The sequence below is a fragment of the Notolepis coatsorum genome, assembly GCF_963971535.1.
Source record: "Notolepis coatsorum genome assembly, chromosome: 11".
Lineage (NCBI taxonomy): Eukaryota > Metazoa > Chordata > Actinopteri > Aulopiformes > Paralepididae > Notolepis > Notolepis coatsorum.
Genome location: NC_140175.1, coordinates 87,313,316 through 87,341,274, shown reverse-complemented (window position 1 = coordinate 87,341,274; position 27,959 = coordinate 87,313,316). Strand labels below are relative to the sequence as shown.

Sequence of the window (27,959 nt, the reverse complement as noted above, 5' to 3'; positions counted from 1 at the left end):
TGACAGCGGATCGAGGGACGTCGCGCGGCGGCTAGCTGTCGTGGCTAGGTCGCGCCCAGGTAGGGTCTGCGCCACTAGGCATAACAATGCTGCCGTTAGTGATACTGCTTGTTGTCCCGTGAGACAACCGAGTTGTGTATTGGCGCAAGGGGCAGGATATCTGGGGTTATCCTGGAGCGCGCGGCTAATGCTATGCTACGATGCTGGGTTACTGTTCTTTTGATTCCCCACTGAGGGCTGTCTTTTTAAAAAAAAAAGGTCTTCCCTCCTCTTAACCATTCATGCTGACGGTCAATCGGTGTCTACTGTTGGGAGTTTTGACGGGGGCTTGTTTACCTTTTTCAATGGTGAATGGGCTGAGGCCTAGCGCTGGTGTGCTTTTTGTGAATTTATGAATGGTGTGCGGGACTGGTGTTTCTTTCGTCTGCATCCCCTTAACATTGTGTGTATGGGCTAGCCCATTCTGCAGTGTGTTGGTGGAGTTTTAGTTAATTTATTCATTAACCCCTTCATGGGTGCACACCACAGTGGAGGTTGCTGGTTGCAACCACCACTGGTGCTCCGTGCTTGTGAAGCAGGTGGCATCAGTCCTTTGCCTCTGGCATGTTGGAACAGTGCCCCGCCCGGCCGACGCCATGATGTGAGTCGGCCCGGCGGGTGGCTGGTGGGCTGTTAAGCCTATACCGCCACGGTATAGAATTAGCAGCGATTAGTAACATTGTTCGAATTGCTGTTTTTTCTGTCAAAAATGGTGTCGGGTGGCGGGGCCTTGAAGGCCAGCCGACGTCGAAACATCGCGCAAGGTTTTGACGTTATTAGCTTTGACCTAGCCGCAAGCTATAACCGCAGGGAGGGCTAGGATGCTGTCAACGCTTGTTTACAGACATCTTGGTTCGATTAGTCTCCCTTTGAGGGGGTGAGACGTTTTTTTCCCTCCTCAGGGCTCCCCTCTCCGCAGAGGGACTTTGGTCTTTCCGCAGGAGTGCGGGCGGTATTTGATCTAGGCCCCACACCGCCTCACACCACGCAGCCAGAGGTGAGAGCACAGCCTCGCCAGCGGCTGTGGTGAGGCCCTCAACCAGCGGCCATGTTTCCCCCACCTGAGGTACCCTGGGCACAACATCAACAGGTGACCGCAAGGCCGACAGCCTTGGCGGCCGAGGGATCGGCTACATTAGATGAGCACGCCCTAAAAAACCATCGCCGTCTAGCTGTGTGCAGCTCGCTCTCCGGTCACTCCCCCCCCAACACCAGCGGGATAAGGGCTCTGATTTGTTTCCTTTGGTTGCGGGTCGCGTGTCTTCAATGAAGCGCAATCGGCCCCACGTTTCGCTTCTCATGGGGACAGGGGCTGACACCCAGTTGATGGCTGAGACTGGGTCTGTCCGTGAGAATGTTGTGCTGTCAAGCGGCTCCCACGCCACACGTTCTGCGTCTGTGTTTGGTTGAGCCTGGTGTTACGTCTGTCAACTACAAAGGTTGTCAGCAGGGGGGCTCGAGACCTCTTGAGGCAAACAGTGCGGGTTCCCCCGACCTCGCCTTTGCCAGGCCGGGTATCACGTTAGTGCCTCCCACTCCCGGAAGACCGGCAGTGGTCTGGCAGGCGCGCGTGATTTGGGTGGTAGTAATATCACTGCAGGGCTACGGTGTGTAGGAACCCACCCTATCGGGCAGTGTGGGGGCCTCACACCTTGCATGTCCAGCTGTAGAACAATTCCTCAGCTGTCCATGCTGGAGGGGTGTTCAGTGGGGGAGCTTTTGTCACCTAGTATGATGTCAGCTTCTCCCGTATCAAACCGGCCCTTTCTGTCGGGGTCCCCCCTTGGGTGCGATTGCCTCGTGGGTAGTGTCAGGGTCCGATGTCCCGACTCCACGGAACGCTCTGCTCGCACGGTTAGCGGGTCCAGGGTTGGCTACGCACAGCGGGCGGGACCGGGCCGCCTATCTACAGTTCCTAGAGGACCAGCGCCAAATGGCGGTGGGTGCGTTTTGGGAGTATCATCACACATGGCTACAGCAGTACCATATGTCGAGGTGGATGGAGAGAACGCTGAGGCGGGGACTTGTGTTTACACAACCCCACCCGTTTTCAGGTTTGGTACAGACCCTATTGTCAGGGTCACTAGCAGTGACAGCTCTGGCCAACGAGATCCAATCTCTGTGGGCGAAGCAAGCCATCGGCGTGGTCCCAAAGGAGGACGCGATGCGTGGCGTTTCCTCCCGGTATTCTCTGGTGCCCGAAAATCGGGAGGGGGGTGTCAGACCCATGCTGGACCTGCCCCATGGAAGGCTATATCCTCTTGTCATGTGGGGTTTGAGGGCGTTACGTTGTTCAGCCACCCTCTTGTGAAGCGTTTCCTGCTTGGCGCTCGGCGTCTTAAGCCGGTGGAACGTTCTCTGTCTCCGAGTTGGGACCTCCAACTGGTCCTCGGCCGGTTGTCTGAGGCCCCGTTTGAGCCTCTTGAGCAGGCGTCTTTGGAACAGCTGTCTACATGACTGCATTCCTGCCGGCCATCACCTCCGCTAAGCGTGTGGGTGAGCTGTGTGCTCTCTCGGTGCGGCCTGAGTGCTTGTCTATTCAATAGCGGTGCGACTCTGAGGCCTAATCCAGTCTTCGTGCCAAAAAATATCCGGAGCTCTTTTCGCTCCAGGGATAATGTGGTTCAGGCGTTTCATCCGCCTCCTCATTCTGGTGAGTTAGAGGCGAGCCTTCACCTGTCGTGTCCCGTCCGGGCTTTGGGGGTTTACCTCAGTCGGACTCAGGACTTCAGGGCTACCGATCAGCTCTTTGTTTGTTATGGTGGCTCTTGCGCTGGTAAGGCACTGTCCAAACAGCACCTGTCACATTGGTTGTGCGAGGGCATTGCCCTTTGCTACACATTGGCTGGACTGGCCCCCCTTGGGGTGTCAGGGTGCACTCCACTCGTGGAGTGGCGGCCTCTGCCGCCTTGTTAGGGGGGGCCTCGGTGGAGGACTTCTGTGCTGTGGCCTCCTGGTCCTCCCCGGGTCCCTTCGTTAGGTTTTTACCTCATGGACATGACTGGGGGTTCTGTCTCCCAGGCGGTTCTGAGGTCTGGGACCTCCCCTGCGTCCCGCCCTTCGGTGGGTTAGCAGGGGTGTGTGGGTGTGTGCCACGGGGTGATGTGTCACACGTGGTCCCGCCTGTGCTGTGCGTTTTTAGGGGTCTCTAGTTCCCTCTTTTTTGCACTTTGGTGGAGTTGACTGCCGCCCCCTCTTCACTAGGAAGGGCGGGTGGATGGGACTCCCCTCCCCCCTGGTGGTAGGGCTTGCGGGTCCTCAGGGGGTACATTTGTCGGGCCACGCGTCTGCTCTGCCCCATATCTCGGTATGGCGAAGAGCGAGACGTGATTGGCCAGTACGCTATATAACGAAAGGTTATGACTATAACCTAGTTATATGAGTCCTGGCTGAGCGTCTCGCTCTTAGCGTGCCCTGAGGTCCCTTGGTTGGGTTTTTCTATGATGGAAACTTTTTCCCGAGGAAGGGCGAGTATGACCATGTCCGGTGTCTTATAGGGGCCTGGTCAAGTGCATGGGTGAATTTTTTTCGTTAATGAAGTACAGTAGGTACTGGAGATGAGGTATATCTCGGTATGGCGAAGAGCGAGACGCTCAGCCAGTACTCATATAACTAGGTTATAGTCATAACCTTTCGTTTTCGCTCGTGACTTTTCACCTAGATTCCTGATTCGTGCATCCCCACCTGGGGTATCATTGGAAAGCCACACTCATTGGCTACAGCCCTGTCCAATAATCTTCGAGATCACCAAATGATTGACGGAGCTAGAGCCCCGGGAGTCGGGGGTGGTAATCTGACTCTGCTGTGTACTTTGGCGCACACCTCACATATCGGCATGTAACTCGAGAAAGGGCTATCAACAGGCAACAATAGGGCTTTAATTCGATATATATATTGTATTAAAAAATATGCACCCCGAGCCGCTAGAGGTCGCCAAAGTGCCGGTTGGCAAATCATCCTCAAGAGGGCCCACATGTGGGCCGTTGCATGCTAGAACCTGAGGTAAGACTGGCAGATAGTTTACATTGTTAACCTGAGCTGAAACTAGAAGATATTTTACATTGTTAACCTGAAGTTAACCTAATCTGCCCATTCATTCTGTCTTATTTCCAGATATGGTTTCACAAAAGAAGTTCTGGGAAAATACAGGGTAGGTTTTGTTTTAAGATGCTTTGTTTAACACAATAATTAGACAAGGTCAGCCTATCCTAATCTCCATACTGGAATCTGGTGTCTAATTCTGCCTTTATCTCGGTCTACCTAGTATGTATAGATGGTCTACCTAGTGTGATTGATTGATTGATTGATTGAAAACTTTATTAACAGATTGCAGAATGGGTACAATACAGTACGGCTCATTACACACAATTGTTAAGGGGATGTAGACCAGAGAAAGACTTCCGTCTTGTTTACATCAGGGTCCCCCATTTTCAATTCATCATAACATATATGACATGACATACAAATACAGTACTGCTACATCTATACATTTATGACATACCAGATTTACAAATACAGTACTGTTTGTGATACAAAAAGCGTCTAAAAAAGAGAGTACATACATTTGACGTAGAAACTGTACATTGGAGGAGGTTGGGTAGGTGGGGTGGGGGGGGGTGGGGTTGGGTAGGTGAGGTGGGGGGGGGGGGGGGGGAAACTGTACATTGGAATATCGACGAAACCTTACTTGGTCCCAAGAAGAGGGTCTCGTGTATTATTGGGTTAGGACATTTACTGTACATTGGAGGGGGTTGGGTTAGGACATTTACAGGGGCCAGTTTCGAATTGCAGTCTCCCGTAGGTGCTCCTTGAGAGTGGTTTTGAAAGTGGGTAGTGATTCACATTCCTTTACAGCTGTGGGTAGGGCGTTCCACATTAATGTGGCATAATTGCTAAACGTGTTTAGTCCCTTGTTTGAGCCGAATCTGGGTTTAACATGATTTGTTGAGCTCCCTCTGGTGTTGTGGTCATGGTATTCACTGACCTTTGGGAAGTATTTTGACATGTACATGGGTACCTTAGTCGTGTAGTGTATCTTGTAGACCAGGCCCATTGCAAGTTGCTGTACTCTGTCGTCTACTCTAAGCCATCCTAGGTGGTCAAAGTGGGCAGGGGTGAGGTGTGTTTTAGGAGTACGGTCAAGTAGTAGTCTGATCTGTATAGATGGCTTCAAAGTAACAATAACAGTCTAAAAAAAGGACCCACGTTTATTTCCTTTTGCAATGTTTGCAAATGCAATAGTTGACAGGTAATACATTTGGATCCAAACTGTTCCCTAGCAACAGAATTCTAGTGAAACAGTCTAGTGAAAAGTATAAATATAACTATCCCAGGGGCCACTTACAGATCATGTCTATTTCAGTATGCGTGATGTGGCTCTTTCTCCCTGTGGGCTGAGGGGATTATAGCCTCCTTCCTCATGCCAACAGAACCAGGGAGGCAGCCCAACCCCCTGTGGAGACATGTGGGTTTGGAAAGCTGGAACAGACTGGCAGTGGATTAACTCCTGCTGCTGCCAGGGCATAAAGTAGATTATGCAAGGTGATGATAACAACCCCAATATTCCCTGTGTATCAATTCCCCTTAACACTAGCATAGCCGACAAGGGGTCAAATGACCCCTAGGCATTTTCAATAAATGTATCCTCGTCACTCGGTCGAGCTCCAGCTCTGTCACTCAATGACTTTTCCTAACTTTACCCGTTTTATCTGGCACGGTTTCTGAAATTTCAAAATGACTTCAGGAAAATGGAATTATAACATTATTTCAGCTATTTCTGCTGAGCGGCCACCTCCCTCCCTCCTTGACCCTCCCTCCCTTTCACTCTCTCCCTCCCTTTGTCTCTGTGGCCTGTCAATGTGTGGCTCTTCTATTATTGGATTATGGATTCTATTATATGTTGTACCACTGTATTGCACATCGTTGCGGGCAAGACCACCCGCATTTCATTGTATACTTGTATGCCGTGACAAATAAAACTCTTGTCTTGTCTTGTCTTCCATCCAAAATAAATAAAAAAATAAATTATAATATATATATTTTTTATATATTTTTTAATATATATATATTTTTATGTCACTCAAACCTACATTTCATTGTGGTAAACCTCATATTTTTTATATTCAGAGGTAATTATATAGTTTACACTGTTTATTTTTCTCATATTTCTCATATAAGCTGTCGGGTCATCTGACCCGTTCCCGGCGGGAATCAGTGACATTTTCTCCATGGCTGTGCTAGTGTTAAAAGCTCAAAAACACTGTCTAATGAGATAATCCAACACTGTCTAATTCAGGATTATCATTGTTGCGTGTGACGCTCACACTGATGCCCCTGTTTCTTGACTTGGTCTGTGGGTTCATCATGTTTCTTGACTTGGTCTGTAGGTTCATGTTTCTTGACTTGGTCTGCAGGTTCATGTTTCTTGACTTGGTCTGTAGGTTCATGTTTCTTGACTTGGTCTGCAGGTTCATGCTTCTTGACTTGGTCTGTAGGTTCATGTTTCTTGACTTGGTCTGTAGGTTCATGCTTCTTGACTTGGTCTGCAGGTTCATGGCAAGAAGATCCTGAAACTCATCCAGAAGATCTTCAGCTGGCTGCCCCTGGCCACAGTGATCGACCAAAAGGTGCTGGTTGTGCATGGAGGTATTTCAGACACTACAGACCTCGGCGTCATCGCTCGGGTGGACAGGCACAAAGTAAGAGGAGATTACTACTGACACTGAAATGAGTGTTAGGGACCTTTACAAGCAGCAATCCAGGGGGAGGGGGTTGTTGTTTCACTGACAAAATCAACTGTGTGAGAGTGTGTGTTTGTGTCTGTCTGTTTGTCTATCTCTCCGTCTGTGAATGTGCATAGTATGTCTCGGCCCTCAGACCTCCTAGGCGGAGACGGCAGCAGGCTAGCGACGGTAGACCTCAGGGGCAGCAGGGCTCCGAGGCCGACGGTCAGGTCTTTTGGGCAACGTGTGACGGCCAACGTCGGCTCCACTCTTTGACCGACTGCGGCTCGCCCGTCCATGCTCACCCCCCGCGGCGGAGTTCACAGAGCCGCTCGCTAGCCTCGCTCCACGGCCTGAGTGGCCAGGTGGGCTCCTCTGTGGAGGAGGAGATCAGGGAGAGGCGCAGGCTGGCCGGGTTCAATCACCAGTCCTACACAGACCTGAGGAAGTCGCACTCCCTGGACTCGGACCCAGACTCTATGGGGGAGAACCTGGACACGGACGATGATGACTGGAAACAGGTGGGGAGGAGGAGAAAAGGAAGCAGATTAGAGGAGATTCCATTGCATTGGATTTAATTCATTCTCACATAACAGATCCCTACCCTACTCTGCTGATCTTTTGGATATAAAGTGATCAAACACTTGCCAGAAGTGTAATCCATGCATCGTTATTAGCTGATTTCCTGAGACCCGCGGTTGAAGTTCCAGCCATGTTCCAAGCAAGACAGTCAGCTTCAGAGAGGCAGCACATGGGTTCTGGTAATAAAATAAATGACATAAAGATGTAATCCACACCACACCATAACATGCAAACAGTTCTACTACACACTACCATCCACAGAGACCCGGGGTTCAAATTCCCTGGGTGGGAAGCCGTGAGTTATGAGTCCTGGTCGTTGCAACAGCGACCCCTACTGGTCTACTGCCTGTTCAGCAGGGAGGGGATCTGGGGGAGATATCATGAACCTCTGCACACGTTACGCTCTCCCAGTGCAACTATCTGTCAGGTGAAAAGAAGCGGCTGGCGACTCCATGTGTATCGGAGGAAGCATGTGGTGGTAGTCTACACCTTCCCCAGACTGACAGAGGATAGCATGTGGTAGTCTACACCTTCCCCAGACTGACAGAGGAGACATGTGGTAGTCTACACCCTCCCCAGACTGACAGAGGAGACATGTGGTAGTCTACACCCTCCCCAGACTGACAGAGGATAGCATGTAGTAGTCTACACCCTCCCCAGACTGACAGAGGAGACATGTGGTAGTCTACACCCTCCCCAGACTGACAGAGGAGACATGTGGTAGTCTACACCCTCCCCAGACTGACAGAGGAGACATGTGGTAGTCTACACCCTCCCCAGACTGACAGAGGAGACATGTGGTAGTCTACACCCTCCCCAGACTGACAGGAGACATGTGGTAGTCTACACCCTCCCCAGACTGACAGAGGATAGCATGTGGTAGTCTACACCCTCCACAGACTGACAGAGGATAGCATGTGGTAGTCTACACCCTCCCCAGACTGACAGAGGATAGCACGTGGTAGTCTACACCTTCCCCAGACTGACAGAGGAGACATGTGGTAGTCTACACCCTCCCCAGACTGACAGAGGATAGCATGTGGTAGTCTACACCCTCCCCAGACTGACAGAGGATAGCACGTGGTAGTCTACACCTTCCCCAGACTGACAGAGGATAGCATGTGGTAGTCTACACCCTCCCCAGACCAACAGAGGAGACATGTGGTAGTCTACACCCTCCCCAGACTGACAGAGGGTAGCACATGGTAGTCTACACCCTCCCCAGACCAACAGAGGAGACATGTGGTAGTCTACACCCTCCCCAGACTGACAGAGGATAGCATGTGGTAGTCTACACCCTCCCCAGACTGACAGAGGAGACATGTGGTAGTCTACACCCTCCCCAGACTGACAGAGGAGATATGTGGTAGTCTACACCCTCCCCAGACTGACAGAGGAGACATGTGGTAGTCTACACCCTCCCCAGACTGACAGAGGAGACATGTGGTAGTCTACACCCTCCCCAGACTGACAGAGGATATATGTGGTAGTCTACACCCTCCCCAGACTGACAGAGGAGACATGTGGTAGTCTACACCCTCCCCAGACTGACAGAGGAGACATGTGGTAGTCTACACCCTCCCCAGACTGACAGAGGATAGCATGTGGTAGTCTACACCCTCCCCAGACTGACAGAGGATAGTGAAAGGACCAGGACCGTGATACACATAGGGAATTGGCATAATGACTAAACTGAGGGATGGGAGAAAAAAGGTAGAAAATGGCAAATAATATAAAAGTTCTAACCATCCACACCAGAATACAGCAGTCGGTATGCGTCCCATGCTCGATTCTTCTCTCACGCCAACAGTGTGTAGTAATACACTGGCTTCTTCCAGAAACTAAATAGTTCCAGGCGATCATGTCAGCCTGAGAAAAGAATCAAGCATTGGAAATACAGAAGGACTGACCCCATGCGCATGTAGCAGCCCGGCTTGCTCGGAAGACAGACAAACTTCTACCACAGGTCTCAGTAAGTAAGCTTATCAATTACATATAATGGATATTATTTTAGGACAATTAGGACGATAATAGCAGGTGTTTCTCATACCACTTCAGGCCAAAAACATCCCAAGCCTCTCAGCCCCATTGGATGTACTCTAACCCTTTCACTACCACACTACCAAATGGTTAACCCTTTCACTGCAACAATACAGTGGTAGTGAAAGGGCTAATGTACGTACATGTCAAGGGGCTTATTATTAAGGGCTATTTCTCTGGTGGAAGAGGTGGGAGGGATTTATTTTTCAACTATTCGGATAATTTCAATAGAAAAAGAGATAGAGCACCCGTATACAGCTCTGGTACAGGAGCACTTTAGTTACTTTAGTGACTTTACACATTTTTGATATATAAGGGCTTTTTGATGAAATTCCTCAGTGCCACACTCTCCTCTGGCTCTTATAGATCGTGGACGTGCTCTGGAGTGACCCCATGCCCCAGGACGGCTGCAGGGCCAACGAGGTGCGGGGCGGAGGCTGCTACTGGGGACCGGACGTCACCGACAAGGTGCTCGGGAAACACCACCTGCAGCTCCTCATCCGGTCTCACGAGTGCAAACAGGACGGCTACGAGTTCTGCCACAACCGCAAGGTGAGCAGTGAGCACGTGGGGCGGAAGACTTCTAGTTAGCCCTTTCACTAACCGTCTGTAGTGTGATAGTAAAGGGTTAACCTTCTGTATTGTCGCAGTGAAAGGGTTAACACTTTGTCGTGTGGCAGTGAAAGGGTTAACCTTCTGTATTGTCGCAGTGAAAGGGTTAACCATTTTGGTAGTGAAAGGGTTAAAACAACTGTTTATCCTACAGCCTATATTTTCAAATAACCTCCCAACAGGGCCGGACTGGGGAAATCATTCGGGCCAGGAAATATAGTGCGAAATATAGCCCCAGTCAGGGGGTGTCTCTGGGGGTCCCCCACCATGAACATTTTTGTTTTGTTACAACGACTTAATTTCCTGCATTCTGGTGCAGGAATTTTTTGTATTTGTACCCTTTAATTAAATGCCAGTGTTTGTGATGGCATCACAAATTATTGTTAAAAAAACACATGTTTATTTATATTTTCAATATATCAAATGCAAAGTAGATTTTTCTGGGGGGATTATTACAGGCTAGCATGTGTCAATGATTAGCAACAACACTGATTTTGATGGATTTTTTTTTGTAATGATCCCACCTCCACCAATCACATGCGGCTCCCTTTGTGGCAGAGAAAAAAGTTTATATATCTATATATATTTTTGTATCTGTGCAGGCCACCGGGAAAACTCCCGGTGCTCCCGATGGCCAGTCCGGGCCTGATCTCCAATGTATGATAGCATGTACAATAGTGCTGTATATACGGTCGGTATATATACATTTATATATCTAGATTTACCGCGTATATATATCCATATCTGTCTGAATATACCTGCATATAATCCTTCTATATACACCTACATATATCCTTCTATATACAATACACCTACATATAACCCACACGACTCTACATGGTAGCATGTACAATAATTCTGTATATCCTGTATATATATATTTATTCTTACCGTATGTAATCCTTTTTACATATTTGTAGATACTATATCTATATCTGTACATATCCCTTACTGGTTATGCTGCTGGTCAGTATGACTTACTATACATTAATACTACAACTCTGTATACATCTGATTAGTACTATTACTCAGTAATACTAATTCATATTTTAGTAGTGATACAGTTGATCACTACTTACTTCTAAAGAAACTATCTAACATTGGGTTGGATGATAATGCCTGTGTCTGGTTTCAGGATTATCTATCTTCTAGGCGGCAGGGTGTGAAGTTAGGTCAAGCCCAATCTGAATTTTTGGCCATGACTAAAGGTGTGCCACAAGGTTCAGTTTTGGGTCTTGTCCTTTTTACAATTTATATTAATGATAGTTTCTTCTTTGTATGGATGTCATTCCCATTTGTATGCTGATGACACAATTCAATTGTGTACTGTATTGCTGACTCTGTACAGTTGGCCATTGAGAAATTGCAACTTTCCTTTTATGCTCTACACTGGATGCCCTTGCTAGTCTTAAATTGGTTCTTAATGCTAGTAAGACAAAGTTTATGTTGTTTTCAAGAGCCAGAAATGTCAACTTTGATGATGTGCGGATATCTATCAGTGGCTCTTGTATAGAGAGAGTCACTGAGTATAATTATCTTGGCCTGTGGCTTGAAGAGAAATTTACATTTAAGTTCCATGTGGACAATCTTGCTTCTAAACTGCGACAGAGAATTGGTTTCCTGTACAGAAACGGATCCAATTTTCCTCTACTTAGTAGAAAAATAATAGTTGAATCAGTCTTCTTATCAATTTTGGATTATGGTGATGTAATTTATAGGCATGCTGCGGCATCAATTATTAAACCTCTGGATTCTGCATATCACTCAGCTCTTAGGTTTATTACTGGTGAGTGGTGACAGATATGATACTCACCATTGTGTCCTGTATGATAGGGTGGGTTGGCCTTCTCTTACAGAAAGGCGCAACAAGCACTGGTATTTAATTATTTTTAAAGCCCTTATTGGTAAACAACCTGTTTATATCTCTTCACTGTTAGATTGGAATATTGGAACCTATTCAACTCGATGGAATTACTGGATGGTTCTTAGGGTCCCTCAAGTTTGTTCTGATCTAGGGAAGTCAGCTTTTTCCTTTGATGCCTCCAACTCATGGAATGTCCTTCAATTCTCTGAAATTGGAGGTTCTCCCTTCCCTTGGTATGTTTAAACGTATGACGTCAGATTCAGACCATTGCGTGACTACCTGTAACTGTTTTAGCTGATCTTTTTTTAATTATTTTAAGTTTTTTATTTTTTATTTACTCTGGTGTCTAATTTTCTGTGAAATATTGCTTGTATTATGTACTGTTTACATTTTGTACAATCGTCGTTTCTGTAAATGAGGGAAACCTCAGAAGCTTACGATTCTAAATAAAGGTTGAAATGAAAAAATGAAATTTTATACCCAGTTTAATCACCTGTACATTGCATATTACTATTAACTTTACTGTTACATTTGCACTGTGGTTTGACTTATTTTCGTTGTACTGTACTTGTGCTCTATAATGACAATACATTTGAATTAGGGATGTCCGATATTATCGGCCGACCGATATTATCGGCCGATATCGGCAGTAAAATGTGATATCGGAAAATATCTGTATCGGTTAAAAAAAAAAAAAATAACAATTTTTTTTTTTTTTTAACATTTATTTAACCTTTATTTACCCAGGCAAGCAAGTAAGAACCAATTCGTATTTTATTTATTGTCAAAAGTATGCATGTTGGTTTAATTCAACAACAAGAGATATGTAATGTTAATTTTTACTTTTTTAATTATCATATTTTGCACAGATAATGCTTACATTTAGAAAGCCTTTTGAATGCATCCAGTGAAATTATTAGTTACCTGAAATTATTCCGTTTTTTGGGGGGAAACCCTGCATATATCGGTATCGGTTGATATCGGTATCGGTATCGAAATTAAGAGTTGGACAATATCGGAATATCGGTATCGGTAAAAAAGCCAATATCGAGCATCCCTAATTTGAATCTAATATTTTGATTGATTATTTGGTACCGTCAGTAAAAACAGTGCAGTCAGATTAAATATTTGAGATTTACTGATTGGGGATTTGCTGCTCAGGTGCTGACAATATTCTCGGCGTCTAACTACTACGAGGTGGACAGCAACAGAGGGGCCTACATCAGACTGGGCCCTGACCTGGTCCCGCACTGCGTTAAGTACCAGGCCAGCGGGACCAGCCTGGAGCTCACACTCAGACAGAGGTACGAGAGAAGGGAAATGACACCCATTTCTAAAAATATGTTATTGAGTTGTAACTATTAGGAATGTCTGACCACTAAGGGCGGGATCCACAAATAATACTAATTGCACCCTTACTTACAATTCATTATGAATTGAAAATGGGGGTCTGCATCCCCTTAACAATTGTGTGTATTGAGCCGTACTGTATTGTACCCATTCTGCAATCTGTTAATAACATTTTTAATCAATCAATCACCGAGCAGGAGAGCTCAAATATTAATGAACTACCCAAAGATCATGCACAATGTGCAGAACACAACTGTAAACTCTGCAATGTAGTTTTTGAAAGATATGTCAAAAGTTTTTTGGAAACACAGCCACTCTGTACGTTCAAATATCTGAGCCTTTGGCAAGAAAATGTTTTGAGGACACCACAGAGCAAACAGTGGAAACGACAGGTCTTGTTGTGCATGAAAGAAAACTGGCTCTGGGCTAATATGATGTAAAACAGATCAATGGAAGACATTTTCTTAGGGAAACTGCATCAGGATTAGGCTACTATTATTACCAGGTCCAAATAGCAATGCATTGTGCAAACAAAACAAACAGCAAATTCCTGGTTTGGACCCCAAATGAACACATTATCGTGGATGTGCCATACAACCAAGAGTGGACAATGGAGAAAATCAGCCACCTGAAGGTTTACTTTGAGCATCTGCTACCAGCAATAGCTACAAGAATAGCACATGGAGTAATGAAAGTTCATGGACTCAAGTAGTTCTCTTGACTTTAATGTGAGTCAACTTAAACATTGAATTCACCTACAGAAGTGACATGGCCAGTTCATAAATTAGTTGAAATGACATGACAAATTAATTGTAAGCTAAAAGCAGAGTTATTGGGTTGACAACCTTAGTTCTACTGTATCTAGACTTTTTCCTGGATGCATTTTATACAAAGAATTTAACAGTACTGCTTTTTTCATCGTCAGAATAACCGTGCAGTTTTACAGTAGTGACTTTTTACAGTATTTAATTTTGAACAATGCTGTAGTAAAGTTGCTTAGTTGTTCATTTGTTAGTGTTTAATTTAGCTTTTCCAATAACGATCAAAGCTACAATGGAAATAACTATAAATGATTTTTGAAGTAATGTGCACATATTTTCTCCTAAGGACTTATGGAGTACACAATAGTAACCACCAAAACATTAAGTTTTACTCAATGTCCTCATCTCCTTCTTGCTCAATTGTCTCCATCAATTTCATTTTTTTCAGATAATGCTTTTTCCTCCGTTTCATTAGTTTCATTCCTTTAACTGAGGTTGCACTGCGTTTAATTAACTGATCTTGCAAATTACATAGTCCTGCAGAAATAATTACAATGTCGTCAACATTTCTTTCCCTACTAGGGATTACATTGCTCAAAATTTTAAAACCTTTCAACCTTCTAATTGCACGCTCAACATGGATTCTGACATTTGCCAAGCGACGCATTCCTGTAAATTCATGCTCAGAGAGTTCTTTACAGCCGCGAGTAAACACTGGCAAAGCTAGAGACACTCCTGGAGGCAACACATCTGTGATGGTGAATCCACCATCTGCTAAAATTTGATCACCAGGAATCAGGTGGTCAAGAAGACCACAGTTTTTTGTGATGAAAGTATCACTGGCCCTTCCACTGAATAATTTTGATACAAACATCACATAACCATTGGGGGCTATACAATATAGGATTTTGTAGGTGTTATGATGTCCGTAGTTGCTGTATGTTTGTGATCGTTTCATAAAGTTCTTTGGCCTTTGTACAAATATTTCAGTACAGTCTAGTATGCATGTTGCTTGGGGATAATTTTCACTGAAACTCTGAGGCCTTATTCTTTTCAGAGTATCTCTAGGCAACCAAGCAATCACCTCTTCCCTCATAAACTTTGCCAGTATTGGTCTCCAGAGTGTGAAGATCTCACAGGCTGTGCTGCTGCTTATTCCAAACCGTTTACCTAAGTCTGTGAACATCAAACCAAGACGAAGCCTCATCAGAATAAGTAACAGTTGATCGTGGACTGCCAACTTGGCGATGCTTGGCTGTGGGAGAAAAGCGACGAGGGCGTGCAAAAGTTGCCAAAAAACGTCTATACCTATGCCTGTGAAAAACGTTGCATTTTTGTCATCCAAGTCATAGGCTGATGCTGCTGATGCTGCTGCTGGTGGTGCAGGATCAGTAGACGTGTTAGAACAGTAGCTGTGGTCTGTAGCATCTGGCCTTTGGATGCCAACATCACACTTCTGCAGAGGCACGATATTTTCCAAATCATTGTCATTCACTTCTACGTCGGATTCCATAGCTTCAGGTTCAGCACATGTGTTGTTGACCAAGGGCTGCTCAAGACATCTTCTCTTGGGAGGGGCTCTACCAGAGGACATTATCCTGCTCTGAGGAAAGACAGAAAAAGAGAGAAAAACAATGCACTTACATTTTTCAAACAGGGTAATACACATTTTAAACCAAAACGATCATATGGAATCCGACAATTTGGAAAGCATTTTAATTTGGATTTCTTGCAATTTTTTTAATGTCATGGATGCAATTAATAAAACCTATGGTAACTTCAGGAGAAATGGAATCAAACTTACGTGATATTCATATCCCATATGCAATACTGGGTATGGGTGTTCTTTCGTTGGTTTGCCATCCAGGAAGTGTATTCCACACATCTTGAGAGAGTGGTAAGAATAATGAGGATGAGTAACACAAATACCCCAATAACTCAACAATACTACCTAAAATATTGTCCATTACATTACATGTCATAGAAATGGCTTTCCACCAATCAAATCAACTTAAATGTTGAATATGCTGCCCAAATCTTCTCGATATCACACAGCAATGCGAGATGCAAAAACAACCCCTTGAGTTAAGAAAGATTGTCGATTTTCTAAATCAATCTACTTTAACTGATGAAAAAAACGTAGACATAAAATGTAACTAGACTAATTGACTCTGTATGTACAAGCCATGCTCTTCCTCACACCAGCACATTCCCAGTACAAGCCATGCTCTTCCTCACACCAGCACATTAATAATAATAATAATAACTTTATTTGTATAGCACTTTTCATACAGAGGTTGCAGTTCAAAGTGCTTCACAACAGCAAAAAATACAGGCATAAGCGAGCATAAAAAGATAGACAGGTAGAATCACAGTGTTTCACATTAGGATCTAGCATCCCAATAGGCTCTCCGCTTACAGTTTTCAGTAACACAAATAGTAAAAATAGTTTAAAATGATTCAGTTTAAAAATAGTCAAAAAATTATAAAATAGAACGGACATAAAAAATACAGGCATGAGCGAGCATAGCAAGATATGGCAAATCACAGTGTTTCACATTAGGATCTAGCATCCTAATAGGCTCTCTATTCAGTAATACTCCTGTAATTCATGAACAAATAATCACAATGTTTCACATTTGGATCTAGCAAATAATAAGAATAAAATGATTCAGTTTAAAAATAGTCATAAATAATCAGTGTTTCACATTTGGATCTAGCAAATAATAAGAATAGTTTAAAATGATTCAGTTTAAAAATAGTCATCAGTAAGAAGTAAAAAGTGCAATAACCGACACATGAATTTGATAGGCAGTGTAAGAGTAGGCAGGGTAAGAATAAATACAAGTTGTGTCAGGATATCCCTGATGTTTCCTCTTGCCACTAGGTGGTAGCAGATATCTATCAGTGAAATGCCTGAGCAAAGAGATAGGTTTTAAGCTGTCTTTTAAAGATGTCTAGCGAGTTGGCTTCCCTGATGTTTTGGGGTAGTTTGTTCCATAGTTTTGGGGCATAGTTGATAAAGGCTGCATTACCGATCCTCTTTTGACTGCTTCTGGGAGCCTCTAGTAGTCCAGCAGCTGATGATCGCAGTGTTCTTGCTGGTGTGTAATTTATTAGAGTGTTGGCGATGTAGCTAGGTCCCTGTCCATTTAGAGCTTTGTATGTAAGGAGAAGGACCTTAAAGTCAATTCTAAATGTTACAGGAAGCCAGTGTAAAGCGGCTAGGACTGGACTAATGTGCTCTCTCCTTTTGGTTCTAGTTAGCAGTCGGGCTGCAGAGTTTTGGATTAGCTGAAGCCTCTCTGTGGTTTTCTTAGGGAGACCTGTGAAAAGTGCATTACAGTAGTCTAACCGGCTAGATATGAATGCATGAATTAGCTTCTCAGCATCGTTCTGATTAATAAATGGTCGTACTTTTGCTATATTTCTGAGATGGAAGAACGATGTTTTCGTCACTTTGCTAATATGAGAATTGAAGTTCAGTTCTGAATCTATGATAACCCCAAGACTAGTGACCTCAGATTTGATCCAAGGGGTTAGTCCCCCCAGGTTCTTTATTAATGTTTCTTTTTTAGTTTTGGAGCCGATAATTAGAATTTCAGTTTTGTTCTCGTTTAGTTTCAGGAAGTTCTTACTCATCCATTTATTTATTGCCAGTAAGCAGTCTGTAATGGAGCTAATCGCTGTATCATTTGGTTCAGCAGATATGTACAGTTGTGTATCATCCGCATAGCTATGGAAATCTACATTATGTTCTCTGATGATATCACCCAGCGGTAACATGTAAAGGGAGAAGAGTAAAGGACCTAAGCAACTCCCTTGTGCAACTCCATAGTTGTTGTCGTATATATCAGACATGTGATCTCCTAGTTTAACATAGAATTTCCTCCCTCTGATGTATGTTTTAAACCAGCCCAGCACATGGTCTGAGAAACCGACATGGTTTTCAAGACGATCGATTAGAATATCGTGATCGATTGTATCAAATGCTGCACTGAGATCTAACAGGATAAGGATGGAGATCTTATTCTCGTCAGAGTTTAGTCTGAGGTCACTGATTATTTTGGTGAGGGCAGTTTCAGTGCTATGATATTTTCTGAATCCTGACTGAAATTCTTCTAAGATGTTGTTTTCTTCAAGAAAGGAATTTATTTGAACTGAAACTATCTTTTCAAGTACTTTACTAATGAATGGTAGGTTGGATATTGGACGATAATTTGCCATTTCATTACTATCCAAGTTAGGTTTTTTTAGTAATGGCTTTACAACTGCTGTTTTAAAGGCATCCGGGAAAATACCAGTCCTAAGGGAAGTGTTTATGATATCTAGCACAGGGCTTGAAACACTATTAAATACCCGTTTGAAGAAAGCTGTAGGTATAGGGTCAATGTCTGAGGTGGAGGAGTTACATTCTGAGACAGTTTTGCAGAGTACATCTAATGTGATGCATGTGAAACTTCTCATGGTTACATTGCACGGTTTGCCGCAATCAACTTTATTTCCATCATGAGTAATGCTGGCCCTGATCAAGGTTATTTTGTTGTTAAAGAATAGTGCAAGTTCTTCACACTTAACCGTTGATGACTGAGGAGGTGTAGGGGCAGTGTTGAGTAGTACATTAATAGTGGAAAAGAGGATTCTGGAGTTTCCAGCATTTTCTGTAATGATTTTAGAGAAGTAATCTTTCCTTGCTAAGCGGATGGTTTTATTATAAGCAGTTAAAGCATCTTTGTATATATCACAGCATATGGTGGTTTTTGTTTTTCTCCATTTTCGCTCCGCTGCACGACATTTCCTTTTTTCTTCGTTGACCGTATTATAGTTTAACCAGGGCGAGGCTCTAGTTTTCTTCTTTTTCGTTTTTAATGGGGCGACAGAATTTAATATAGATGACATTGCATCATTGAGATTTTCTACCATTTCATTTAGAGAGCTGTCATGATTGTGTGGTTCATGTAGTCTGATAAGATCAATGAACTTTGATTCAGCTTTGTCGTTTAGGAGCCTCTTTTTAACTATGATTTCTTTTTTTGTTTTAGTAAGGGTTATTTGAGTATCAAAAAATATACAGTGATGGTCGGAGAGAGGTAATTCAGTTATTGAGATATTTGTTATGCTTAGCCCAGTTGTTGTTATAACTAAGTCTAGTGTATTCCCAAGCCGGTGAGTTGCATTTGTTATATGCTGTATTAGGTCAAAGCTATCCAGTAGATTTTTTAGTTCCATAGTTTTGGAGTCTGTTTTCTTATTAAAATGGATGTTCAGGTCTCCATTTAGGATCACCTTATCATATCCGGTAACACATAGTGAGATCAGTTCAGAGAGCTCCTGTATAAATATTGGTGAGTGTCTAGGCGGGCGGTATATTGTGACAATAATAGTTGATTCTGTTTTTAGTTCAATGGCAAGATATTCCATTGACATGAACTCGCCTAGTTCTGTGATTCTAAACAAGAGTTTTGAGGAGAAGATTGCTGCAACTCCTCCGCCCCTTTTATTTTTTCTGGGTATTTGAAAAAAGTTATAGTCTGGTGGACAAGCTTCTATCATTATTGATGTAGCTGTGTCATTATTTAGCCATGTCTCTACTAGGCAGATGCAATCTAAGTTATTTTCTTTAATCAGATCATTTACTAAGAATGTTTTATTATTCAGTGATCTGACATTTAGGAAAGCTAATTTTATTTGTTGGACTTCTTTAGAGGAGGTCTGCTTTGGTTTGACCGTGATGGCCCTGAGGTTAATAGCAGGTAAACGCATTGGTGGCGTATATTTTTCACCATGCCATTGGCTAGTTATGATTACTTGTATGTTTTGAGAGATGGCATGGTAATTGTGCTATACTGTACCGTACTGACTGCACTGTGCTTTCGGGGACATTTGATCAGACGAGATGGCCTTGTGTGATATGGGGGGGGGGGGGGGGGGACGGGACGTCTTGTGCTGTACTTCGTGGTGAGATTGTGTCCTTCATGACTATCTCTCGTGCTGGTATGAGCTTAATATTCTTGGAGGCCATCAAGGCATGACGCATGTTTGCTGATAGGAGCTTTGAACCTAAGCGATTTGGGAAGAAGCCATTTCTTTGAAAACGTTCAGGGTTATTCCAGAAAACATTGAAGTTGTCAATGAATTTCAGGCCGTGTACGAGACATGCAGCCCCTAACCATGACTTAAAATTTAGGAGTCGACTGAATGCTTCCTGTCCTCTGCGAAAGCATGCAATTGGTCCACTGATGGACACATCAGTGTTTGTGTACACAGACTGATGTTTGTCTAGTGTGTTCATTAAACGTGTGAAATCGTCTTTCAAAGTCTCTGTGCCAGTCTTCTTTCGCAGGATGTCAAACGATCCAGAGTGAATGACAATTTTTGTTATTCCTGGTCTGATTAGTGTTGGAAGTTTTTCGGCTAGCTCTTTCACAGTTGTATTGTCTAGACAGATATTTTCTGTGTTTGCCATCTCCACATACCTTGTTATGGAATCTCCAATCAGTATGCAGTCTATTTTCTGTGTGAGGTTAGCATTTTTCTTTCCAACAGTTTTGGGGCCGTTTGTTTTTGGGCTAGGCCTAGTCTGCCGGTTCTTTCCACAGTCCTGTGGCCTTGGTGAAGCCTCGTTAGCCTTCTCAGTAGCCGGCATGTTAACGCTGGTCCCGTACCTTCGGCGTTGGCTACCGCGACGTTCTCGGCGCATGATAGTCTCTTCGCTGTTAGCCGTTCGCTCGGTCTGGGTCGTGTTTGCCAGCCGTGTCGCTAGTGGCTCTGTTTTCCTCGTCGTCTCGTCGTTAGCGTGTGCTTCGCTAGCATTAGCGTGAGCTCCGGCATGCCAGCTGTTTGCTTCGCTAGTGTTAGCGTGAGCTCCGGTATTCTTGCTATTAGCGTCCTTAGCGTGAGCTCCGTTACGCTCGCTGTTTTCTTCGTTAGCGTTGTTAGCTACGCTTCTATGTCTCTTTGCCTTGGGTGTTGATATGCGTGTTTCCGAGAGTAGGTTGAAACTATTTCCTGGCGGTACCGGGGGTGAGGTCCTGGATCGTTTATTTCTCCTTTTATCCTTGACGGTGATCCACTGCTTTGGTCTAGCTCCTTGGTTGTGCCAAGGACCGTCTTTTGGGTGGTGCTGTTCTGTAGTTACTAGCATAGGCCAGTTCTCAATCATGGTATTGTTGGCTATATTTGTAGTAGCTTCATAAATAGAGTCAATGAGTTGCTCATCCTGCTGTATTTGGTACAGGGTAGAAACCCGAGCCTCCAGCTCTACATTCCCAGTACAAGCCACGCTCTTCCTCACACCAGCACATTCCCAGTACAACAAGCCATGCTCTTCCTCACACCAGCACATTCCCAGTACAACAAGCCATGCTCTTCCTCACACCAGCACATTAACAGCACAAGCCATGCTCTTCCTCACACCAGCACATTAACAGCACAAGTCAAGCCATGCTCTTCCTCACACCAGCACATTAACAGCACAAGCCATGCTCTTCCTCACACCAGCACATTAACAGCACAAGCCATGCTCTTCCTCACACCAGCACATTAACAGCACAAGCCATGCTCTTCCTCACACCAGCACATTAACAGCACAAGCCATGCTCTTCCTCACACCAGCACATGTCCAGTACAATCATGTGAGACCACCGCAGAGCACATAACTGAGCTAAGCAGTGTTAGCTTAAAGACGTGCATCAGCATGTTAGGCCAGGCAGCTGCATGCTAACGTTAGTCAGTTATATGATGAATGGAAAATGGGGGACCCTGATGTAAACAAGACGAAAGTCTTCCTCTGGTCTGCATCCCCTTAACAATTGTATGTATTGAGCTGTACTGTACCCATTCTGCAATCTGTTAATAAACTTTTCAATCAATCAGCCATTGTGAGATCAATATTGTTACAATAGCCGATAATCCATTTACCCAATGATAAATGCCTATACGGGTGGAACAACCAGTGACGTCAGACTACACCTCCCTCCGCCAAGGGGTTCAACAAAGGAATATCTTATCTTTATCTGATATTATATGATATTGTTGTCTGTTCTCCTGGTCTTCATCAGTGTTGGACGGACTGAGCAGTCAGCTCTGCGGGCTCTGAGGAAGCAGCTGTTTGCGCACAAGTCTGACCTCATCAGTGCCTTCCAGAAATACGACCCTAAAAACACAGGTAACAAATATAGCATCATGAATGAATGAATGAATGAATGAATGAATGAATGAATGAATGAATGAAAACTTTATTTAACAGATTGCAGAATGGGTACAATACAGTACGGCTCAATACATACAATTGTTAAGGGGATGCAGACCTGAGAAAGACGTTTGTCTTGTTTCCATCAGGGTCCCCCATTTTCAATTCATATAGACATTTATGACATACACAACATACATGACATTTATGGCATAGGGACATATAGGTATTTAGTACTGATACATTTGTGACATAAACGGTATTCCAATATACAGTACTGTTACCCCTAGATCCTGACAGAGTATATGATGGGGAGGGGACTGTACATTAGGAGGGGGTGGGTGAGTGGGAGAGAAATATACATACGGCGGGGAGGGAATATATACATGCGGTGGGGAGGAGACTGTCTATTAGGAGGTGGTGGGGGTTTTGGGCATTTACGGTGGCCAGTTTCGAATTGCAGCCACCCGTAGGTGCTCTTTAAGAGCGGTTTTGAATGTGGGCAGGGATTCACATTCCTTTACAGCTTTGGGTAGGGCATTCCACATTGTTGTGGCATAATTGCGAAACGTGTTTAGTCCCTTGTTTGAGCCGAATCTGGGTTTAACATGATTTGTTGAGCTTCCTCTGGTGTAGTGGTTGTGGTATTCACTGACCTTTGGGAAGTATTTTGACATGTACATGGGCACCCCGGTCGTATAGTGTATCTTGTAGACCAGGCCCATTGCAAGTTGCTGTACTCTGTCGTCTACTCTAAGCTCTACTCATATTGTCACTTGATAAGATTGATGTCGATTTTTCATTCAATAAAATGCACCTCAGCTAATCTACCTGGCACCTAAAAATAGCGTAAGAAATACAACACAACACACGCAGGGCAAAGTAATTCAAGCACACCGTAACCTTTAGGTCTTCAGTTTGTGTGGAGATGTGTTGAGGGATCCTAGTTGCCTCAGCAGTGACATCTGGTGGCAGAATGTAAAAACACATCCATTGGCTTCTTTCCTCTAACATTCCACACCTGCATAATACAAGGCCAGATTCCAACTCAGGGTTACTTTGGTGGGAAATCACCAAGGACCTCACATTTAGATTTGAATGAGATTATTATACTGTAGGGTAACGCCACCCATTTTAAGAATTCACATAATGTTCTTCCTGTGTCCCAGGACAGTCAGTATTTGAGAATGCGTACCACTCTCTCCTTTGATTGATTGATTGATTGATTGATTGATTGATTGATTGATTGATTGAAAAGTTTATTAACAGATTGCAGAATGGGTACAGTACAGTACAGCTCAATACATACAATTGTTAAGGGGATGCAGACCAGAGAAAGACTAACGTCTTGTTTACATCAGGGTCCCCCATTTTCAATTCATCATAACATATATGACACACACGACATACAGATAGACAGTACTGCTACATCTATACATTTATGACATACCAGATTTGCAAATACAGTACTGTTTGTGATACAAAAAGTGTCCAGAAAAGAGTGTATATACATTTGACGTAGAAACTGTACATTGGAGGAGGTTGGGTGGGGGGGTGGGGTTGGGTTTGTGGGGGGGACTGTACATTTCGAGGTGGGGGGGGGGGGGGGGGGGGGGGTTGGGTAGGGGGTGGGTGGGTGGGGGACACTGTACACTGTACATTGGAATACTGACAAAGCCATACTTGGTCATTTACTGTACAACTGGGTTAGGACATTTGTAGGGGCCAGTTTCAAAGCTAGAAATCAGAGAGAAACCTCCAATCGGTGATGTCACTGGGATGTAAAATCTGGGGCTGCTCCATGGACAATGAATGGGTCTCTGAAGGTCATAAAATGTTTGTGTGAGCTCTTACACCCAAATGAAATGTTTTTCTTTTTAGGTTAAGAAATTAAAACCCAATTTGGGTGTAAGGGCTCACACACATACATTATATGGCCACATTCATTGTCTAAAGAGCAGCCCCAGATTTTACATCCCGGTGACATCACAGATTGGAGAGTGGTGCACATTCACAAATACTGACTGCACACTGGGGGCACAGGAAAACTCATGTGCATTCAATGGATGACATCCCCCTTTAATCAAAACAATTCTCAATGCAAATAATTTCTGTTTCGACTGTGTGTGCCTTTGAGAGAGAGAGAGAGAGAGAGAGAGAGAGAGAGAGAGAGAGAGAGAGAGAGAGAGAGAGAGAGAGAGAGAGAGAGAGAGAGAGAGAGAGATCATTTGATCACTGGCACCACAGCAGCTAGACCGATAGTCAACAACCTAAGACGGTTTGTCTGAGCTGCCTGTCTGACTCCCTGCCAGGTGTCATCTCTCTGAAGCACTGGGCCAGTGCCCTGGAGGGGGTGCTGAGGCTGGGTCTGCCCTGGAGAGTGCTGCGTTCCCAGCTGGCCATTGGCACAAAGGACGGCATGCTGAACTACCAGCAATGGATCAGAGAGCTCTTCATTACCGAACCCAAACCAGAGGTCAGCCTTAACCAGCTGCTGTCTGTCTGTCTGTCTGTCTGTGTTCTAGCATGTCTTTCTTTCTGTCAAGGAAAACACTCTTCTCTTGTCTGTTCTGTGTGTCAGATCACTGACGCCAGTATCCTGGAGACCATGTACAAGAACCACTCCAGCCTGGAAACCATCTTCAGAATCATAGACACAGACCACTCAGGTCAGTCAGTAAGCAGCTTATAGCCTATAGCCTAGATACCAGATCCCTGTCTAATTTTTATCTATTGTAAGGCATCTAGATCCCTAGCCGAGTGTATTTTTGATCTAGGTAAGGCCTCTGACCTTCTCCTCAAGCCTCTCAACTCCAGAACACCCACTACATGTTGAGGAGGACTTAATTATCGAGGTGTTTATAGATATGAAGACGTACTACTCTTTAGAGATGCATGCATCTCTGTGGAGGGGTGGGGAGGGTTCTTATTTAGGACAATCATATTCACAATGCATCTTGGATACCCTCAAGCTCGAAATCCAACTAATGCTAAAAACCAAATCATTTCCAAGATGTTCGACTCAGGACACCTCCTCCTCGCCCTGTCTCCTCCTCCCAGGCTCCATCTCACCTCCTCCTCCTCGCCCTGTCTCCTCCCAGGCTCCATCTCACCTCCTCCTCCTCGCCCTGTCTCCTCCCAGGCTCCATCTCACCTCCTCCTCCTCGCCCTGTCTCCTCCCAGGCTCCATCTCACCTCCTCCTCGCCCTGTCTCCTCCCAGGCTCCATCTCACCTCCTCCTCGCCCTGTCTCCTCCCAGGCTCCATCTCACCTCCTCCTCCTCGCCCTGTCTCCTCCCAGGCTCCATCTCACCTCGTCCTCGCCCTGTCTCCTCACAGGCTCCATCTCACCTCCTCCTCGCCCTGTCTCCTCCCAGGCTCCATCTCACCTCCTCCTCCTCGCCCTGTCTCCTCCCAGGCTCCATCTCACCTCCTCCTCCTCGCCCTGTCTCCTCCCAGGCTCCATCTCACCTCCTCCTCGCCCTGTCTCCTCCCAGGCTCCATCTCACCTCCTCCTCCTCGCCCTGTCTCCTCCCAGGCTCCATCTCACCTCCTCCTCCTCGCCCTGTCTCCTCCCAGGCTCCATCTCACCTCCTCCTCCTCGCCCTGTCTCCTCCCCAGGCTCCATCTCACCTCCTCCTTGCCCTGTCTCCTCCCAGGCTCCATCTCACCTCCTCCTCGCCCTGTCTCCTCCCAGGCTCCATCTCACCTCCTCCTCCTCGCCCTGTCTCCTCCCAGGCTCCATCTCACCTCCTCCTCCTCGCCCTGTCTCCTCCCAGGCTCCATCTCACCTCCTCCTCCTCGCCCTGTCTCCTCCCAGGCTCCATCTCACCTCCTCCTCCTCGCCCTGTCTCCTCCCAGGCTCCATCTCACCTCCTCCTCCTCGCCCTGTCTCCTCCCAGGCTCCATCTCACCTCCTCCTCGCCCTGTCTCCTCCCAGGCTCCATCTCACCTCCTCCTCCTCGCCCTGTCTCCTCCCAGGCTCCATCTCACCTCCTCCTCCTCGCCCTGTCTCCTCCCAGGCTCCATCTCACCTCCTCCTCCTCGCCCTGTCTCCTCCCAGGCTCCATCTCTCCTCCTCCTCCTCGCCCTGTCTCCTCCCAGGCTCCATCTCACCTCCTCCTCCTCGCCCTGTCTCCTCCCAGGCTCCATCTCACCTCCTCCTCCTCGCCCTGTCTCCTCCCAGGCTCCATCTCACCTCCTCCTCGCCCTGTCTCCTCCCAGGCTCCATCTCACCTCCTCCTCGCCCTGTCTCCTCCCAGGCTCCATCTCACCTCCTCCTCGCCCTGTCTCCTCCCAGGCTCCATCTCACCTCCTCCTCGCCCTGTCTCCTCACAGGCTCCATCTCACCTCCTCCTCGCCCTGTCTCCTCCCAGGCTCCATCTCACCTCCTCCTCCTCGCCCTGTCTCCTCCCAGGCTCCATCTCACCTCCTCCTCGCCCTGTCTCCTCCCCAGGCTCCATCTCTCCTCCTCCTCCTCGCCCTGTCTCCTCCCAGGCTCCATCTCACCTCCTCCTCGCCCTGTCTCCTCCCAGGCTCCATCTCACCTCCTCCTCCTCGCCCTGTCTCCTCCCAGGCTCCATCTCACCTCCTCCTCCTCGCCCTGTCTCCTCCCAGGCTCCATCTCGTTTGAGGAGTTCCACCAGACCTGGAAGCTCCTCAGCTCCCACCTGCAGACGGAGATCAGCGACGAGGCCATCGCGGACATGGCTCTCAGCATAGACTTCAACAAGGACGGCAGCATCGACATCAACGAGTTCATGGAGGCCTTCCGGCTGGTGGACCCTCAGTGCCCCCATGCCTAGGAAGCAACCCGCCACGCAGGGGGTCAAACCTGTGGTATACTGAGCACCGCCTGTAGTAGATAGGCTCGCCGGGATGGTTTCAGTGATCACTGATGCATATTTATAAAGCCTATTTAAGTGGTTCAGATTCAGACTCCTTTATCGTCATGTATTTCAGTACCTTACAGCAAAGAAAGAGTGCAATTAAATGTGTTGTGGTTCCTCGACCATAGCAGCTTCCAGTGGTAGCACTGATGTAGTCAGCTTCAGTCTTGTAATTTGAATAATGTCATGAAGACAAGTGTTTACTTCTCACTGACCCCAGATCAGCATACAGGAAGCTTTGTGAACGCGGGCCATTGTTTACACTCGATGTGTATACTGACGTAATTCATTAAGTCTCGAGTTGAAGGAGCTCACAGGGACACATTTATTGAATGGGGAGCAGTTTAAAAGATTATGTCTCAGGAGTGAAACCTGCTGAATGGACTGAGCTGCTGATGAACTACGCACCATCTGTGATTATATCTTCACCAGAAGGCCCCGTTCTCACCCACATGCTGCGGAGCCGGAGGCAGCTGGCTGGCGGGCGCCAAGGTGGGATATCCAGTACTTTATGAGAGCTGCTTACTCGGTTCAACTGCCCATCATCAGTCTCTCGGCCCTTTGTAGCTGTGACTTCAGGATATGAAACCCATCACCTCAAGCCCTGTCTTCATCCCACCTGGATGCGGGAAAGGGCTGGGAAATAAACCGGCTTTAGAATACGACTGGCTATGCTGCACTGTGGACAGGGAGTGGGGAGAACATTCCAAAAAGAAGGGGAATCAATAAAATAGGGAACCTGATATGCTGCCAAAATAATGTAGGTCTGTCCAGCCATTACTCAAGTGGAAGCCAGGGGCTGTTGTTCCATTGTAACATGAAGCCCTTTCAGACCGTGATCATGGGCTACAATACAAACCCTATATGAACTTGACTATTCCGGTGCATACAGATAATATATATAATATAT

The 27,959-nt window shown here is 45.7% G+C and overlaps 1 protein-coding gene across 1 annotated transcript in view; it reads left to right on the top strand.

Annotated features, from left to right (window-relative positions):
- The window catches only part of ppef2b (protein phosphatase with EF-hand domain 2b), a gene marked incomplete at its 3' end in the record, with an annotated part of 32,697 nt that extends 5,732 nt beyond the window's left edge, over positions 1 to 26,965 (top strand). Inside the window, exons 7-15 of the mRNA XM_084324987.1 lie at positions 4,153 to 4,189; positions 6,588 to 6,737; positions 6,899 to 7,282; positions 9,750 to 9,935; positions 13,021 to 13,163; positions 22,031 to 22,137; positions 24,474 to 24,637; positions 24,743 to 24,830; positions 26,778 to 26,965. Of these exons, the coding sequence (XP_084181113.1) occupies positions 4,153 to 4,189; positions 6,588 to 6,737; positions 6,899 to 7,282; positions 9,750 to 9,935; positions 13,021 to 13,163; positions 22,031 to 22,137; positions 24,474 to 24,637; positions 24,743 to 24,830; positions 26,778 to 26,965 (1,447 nt within the window). The remainder of the gene's footprint in view (positions 1 to 4,152; positions 4,190 to 6,587; positions 6,738 to 6,898; positions 7,283 to 9,749; positions 9,936 to 13,020; positions 13,164 to 22,030; positions 22,138 to 24,473; positions 24,638 to 24,742; positions 24,831 to 26,777) is intronic.
- Positions 26,966 to 27,959: the final 994 nt, after the last annotated feature.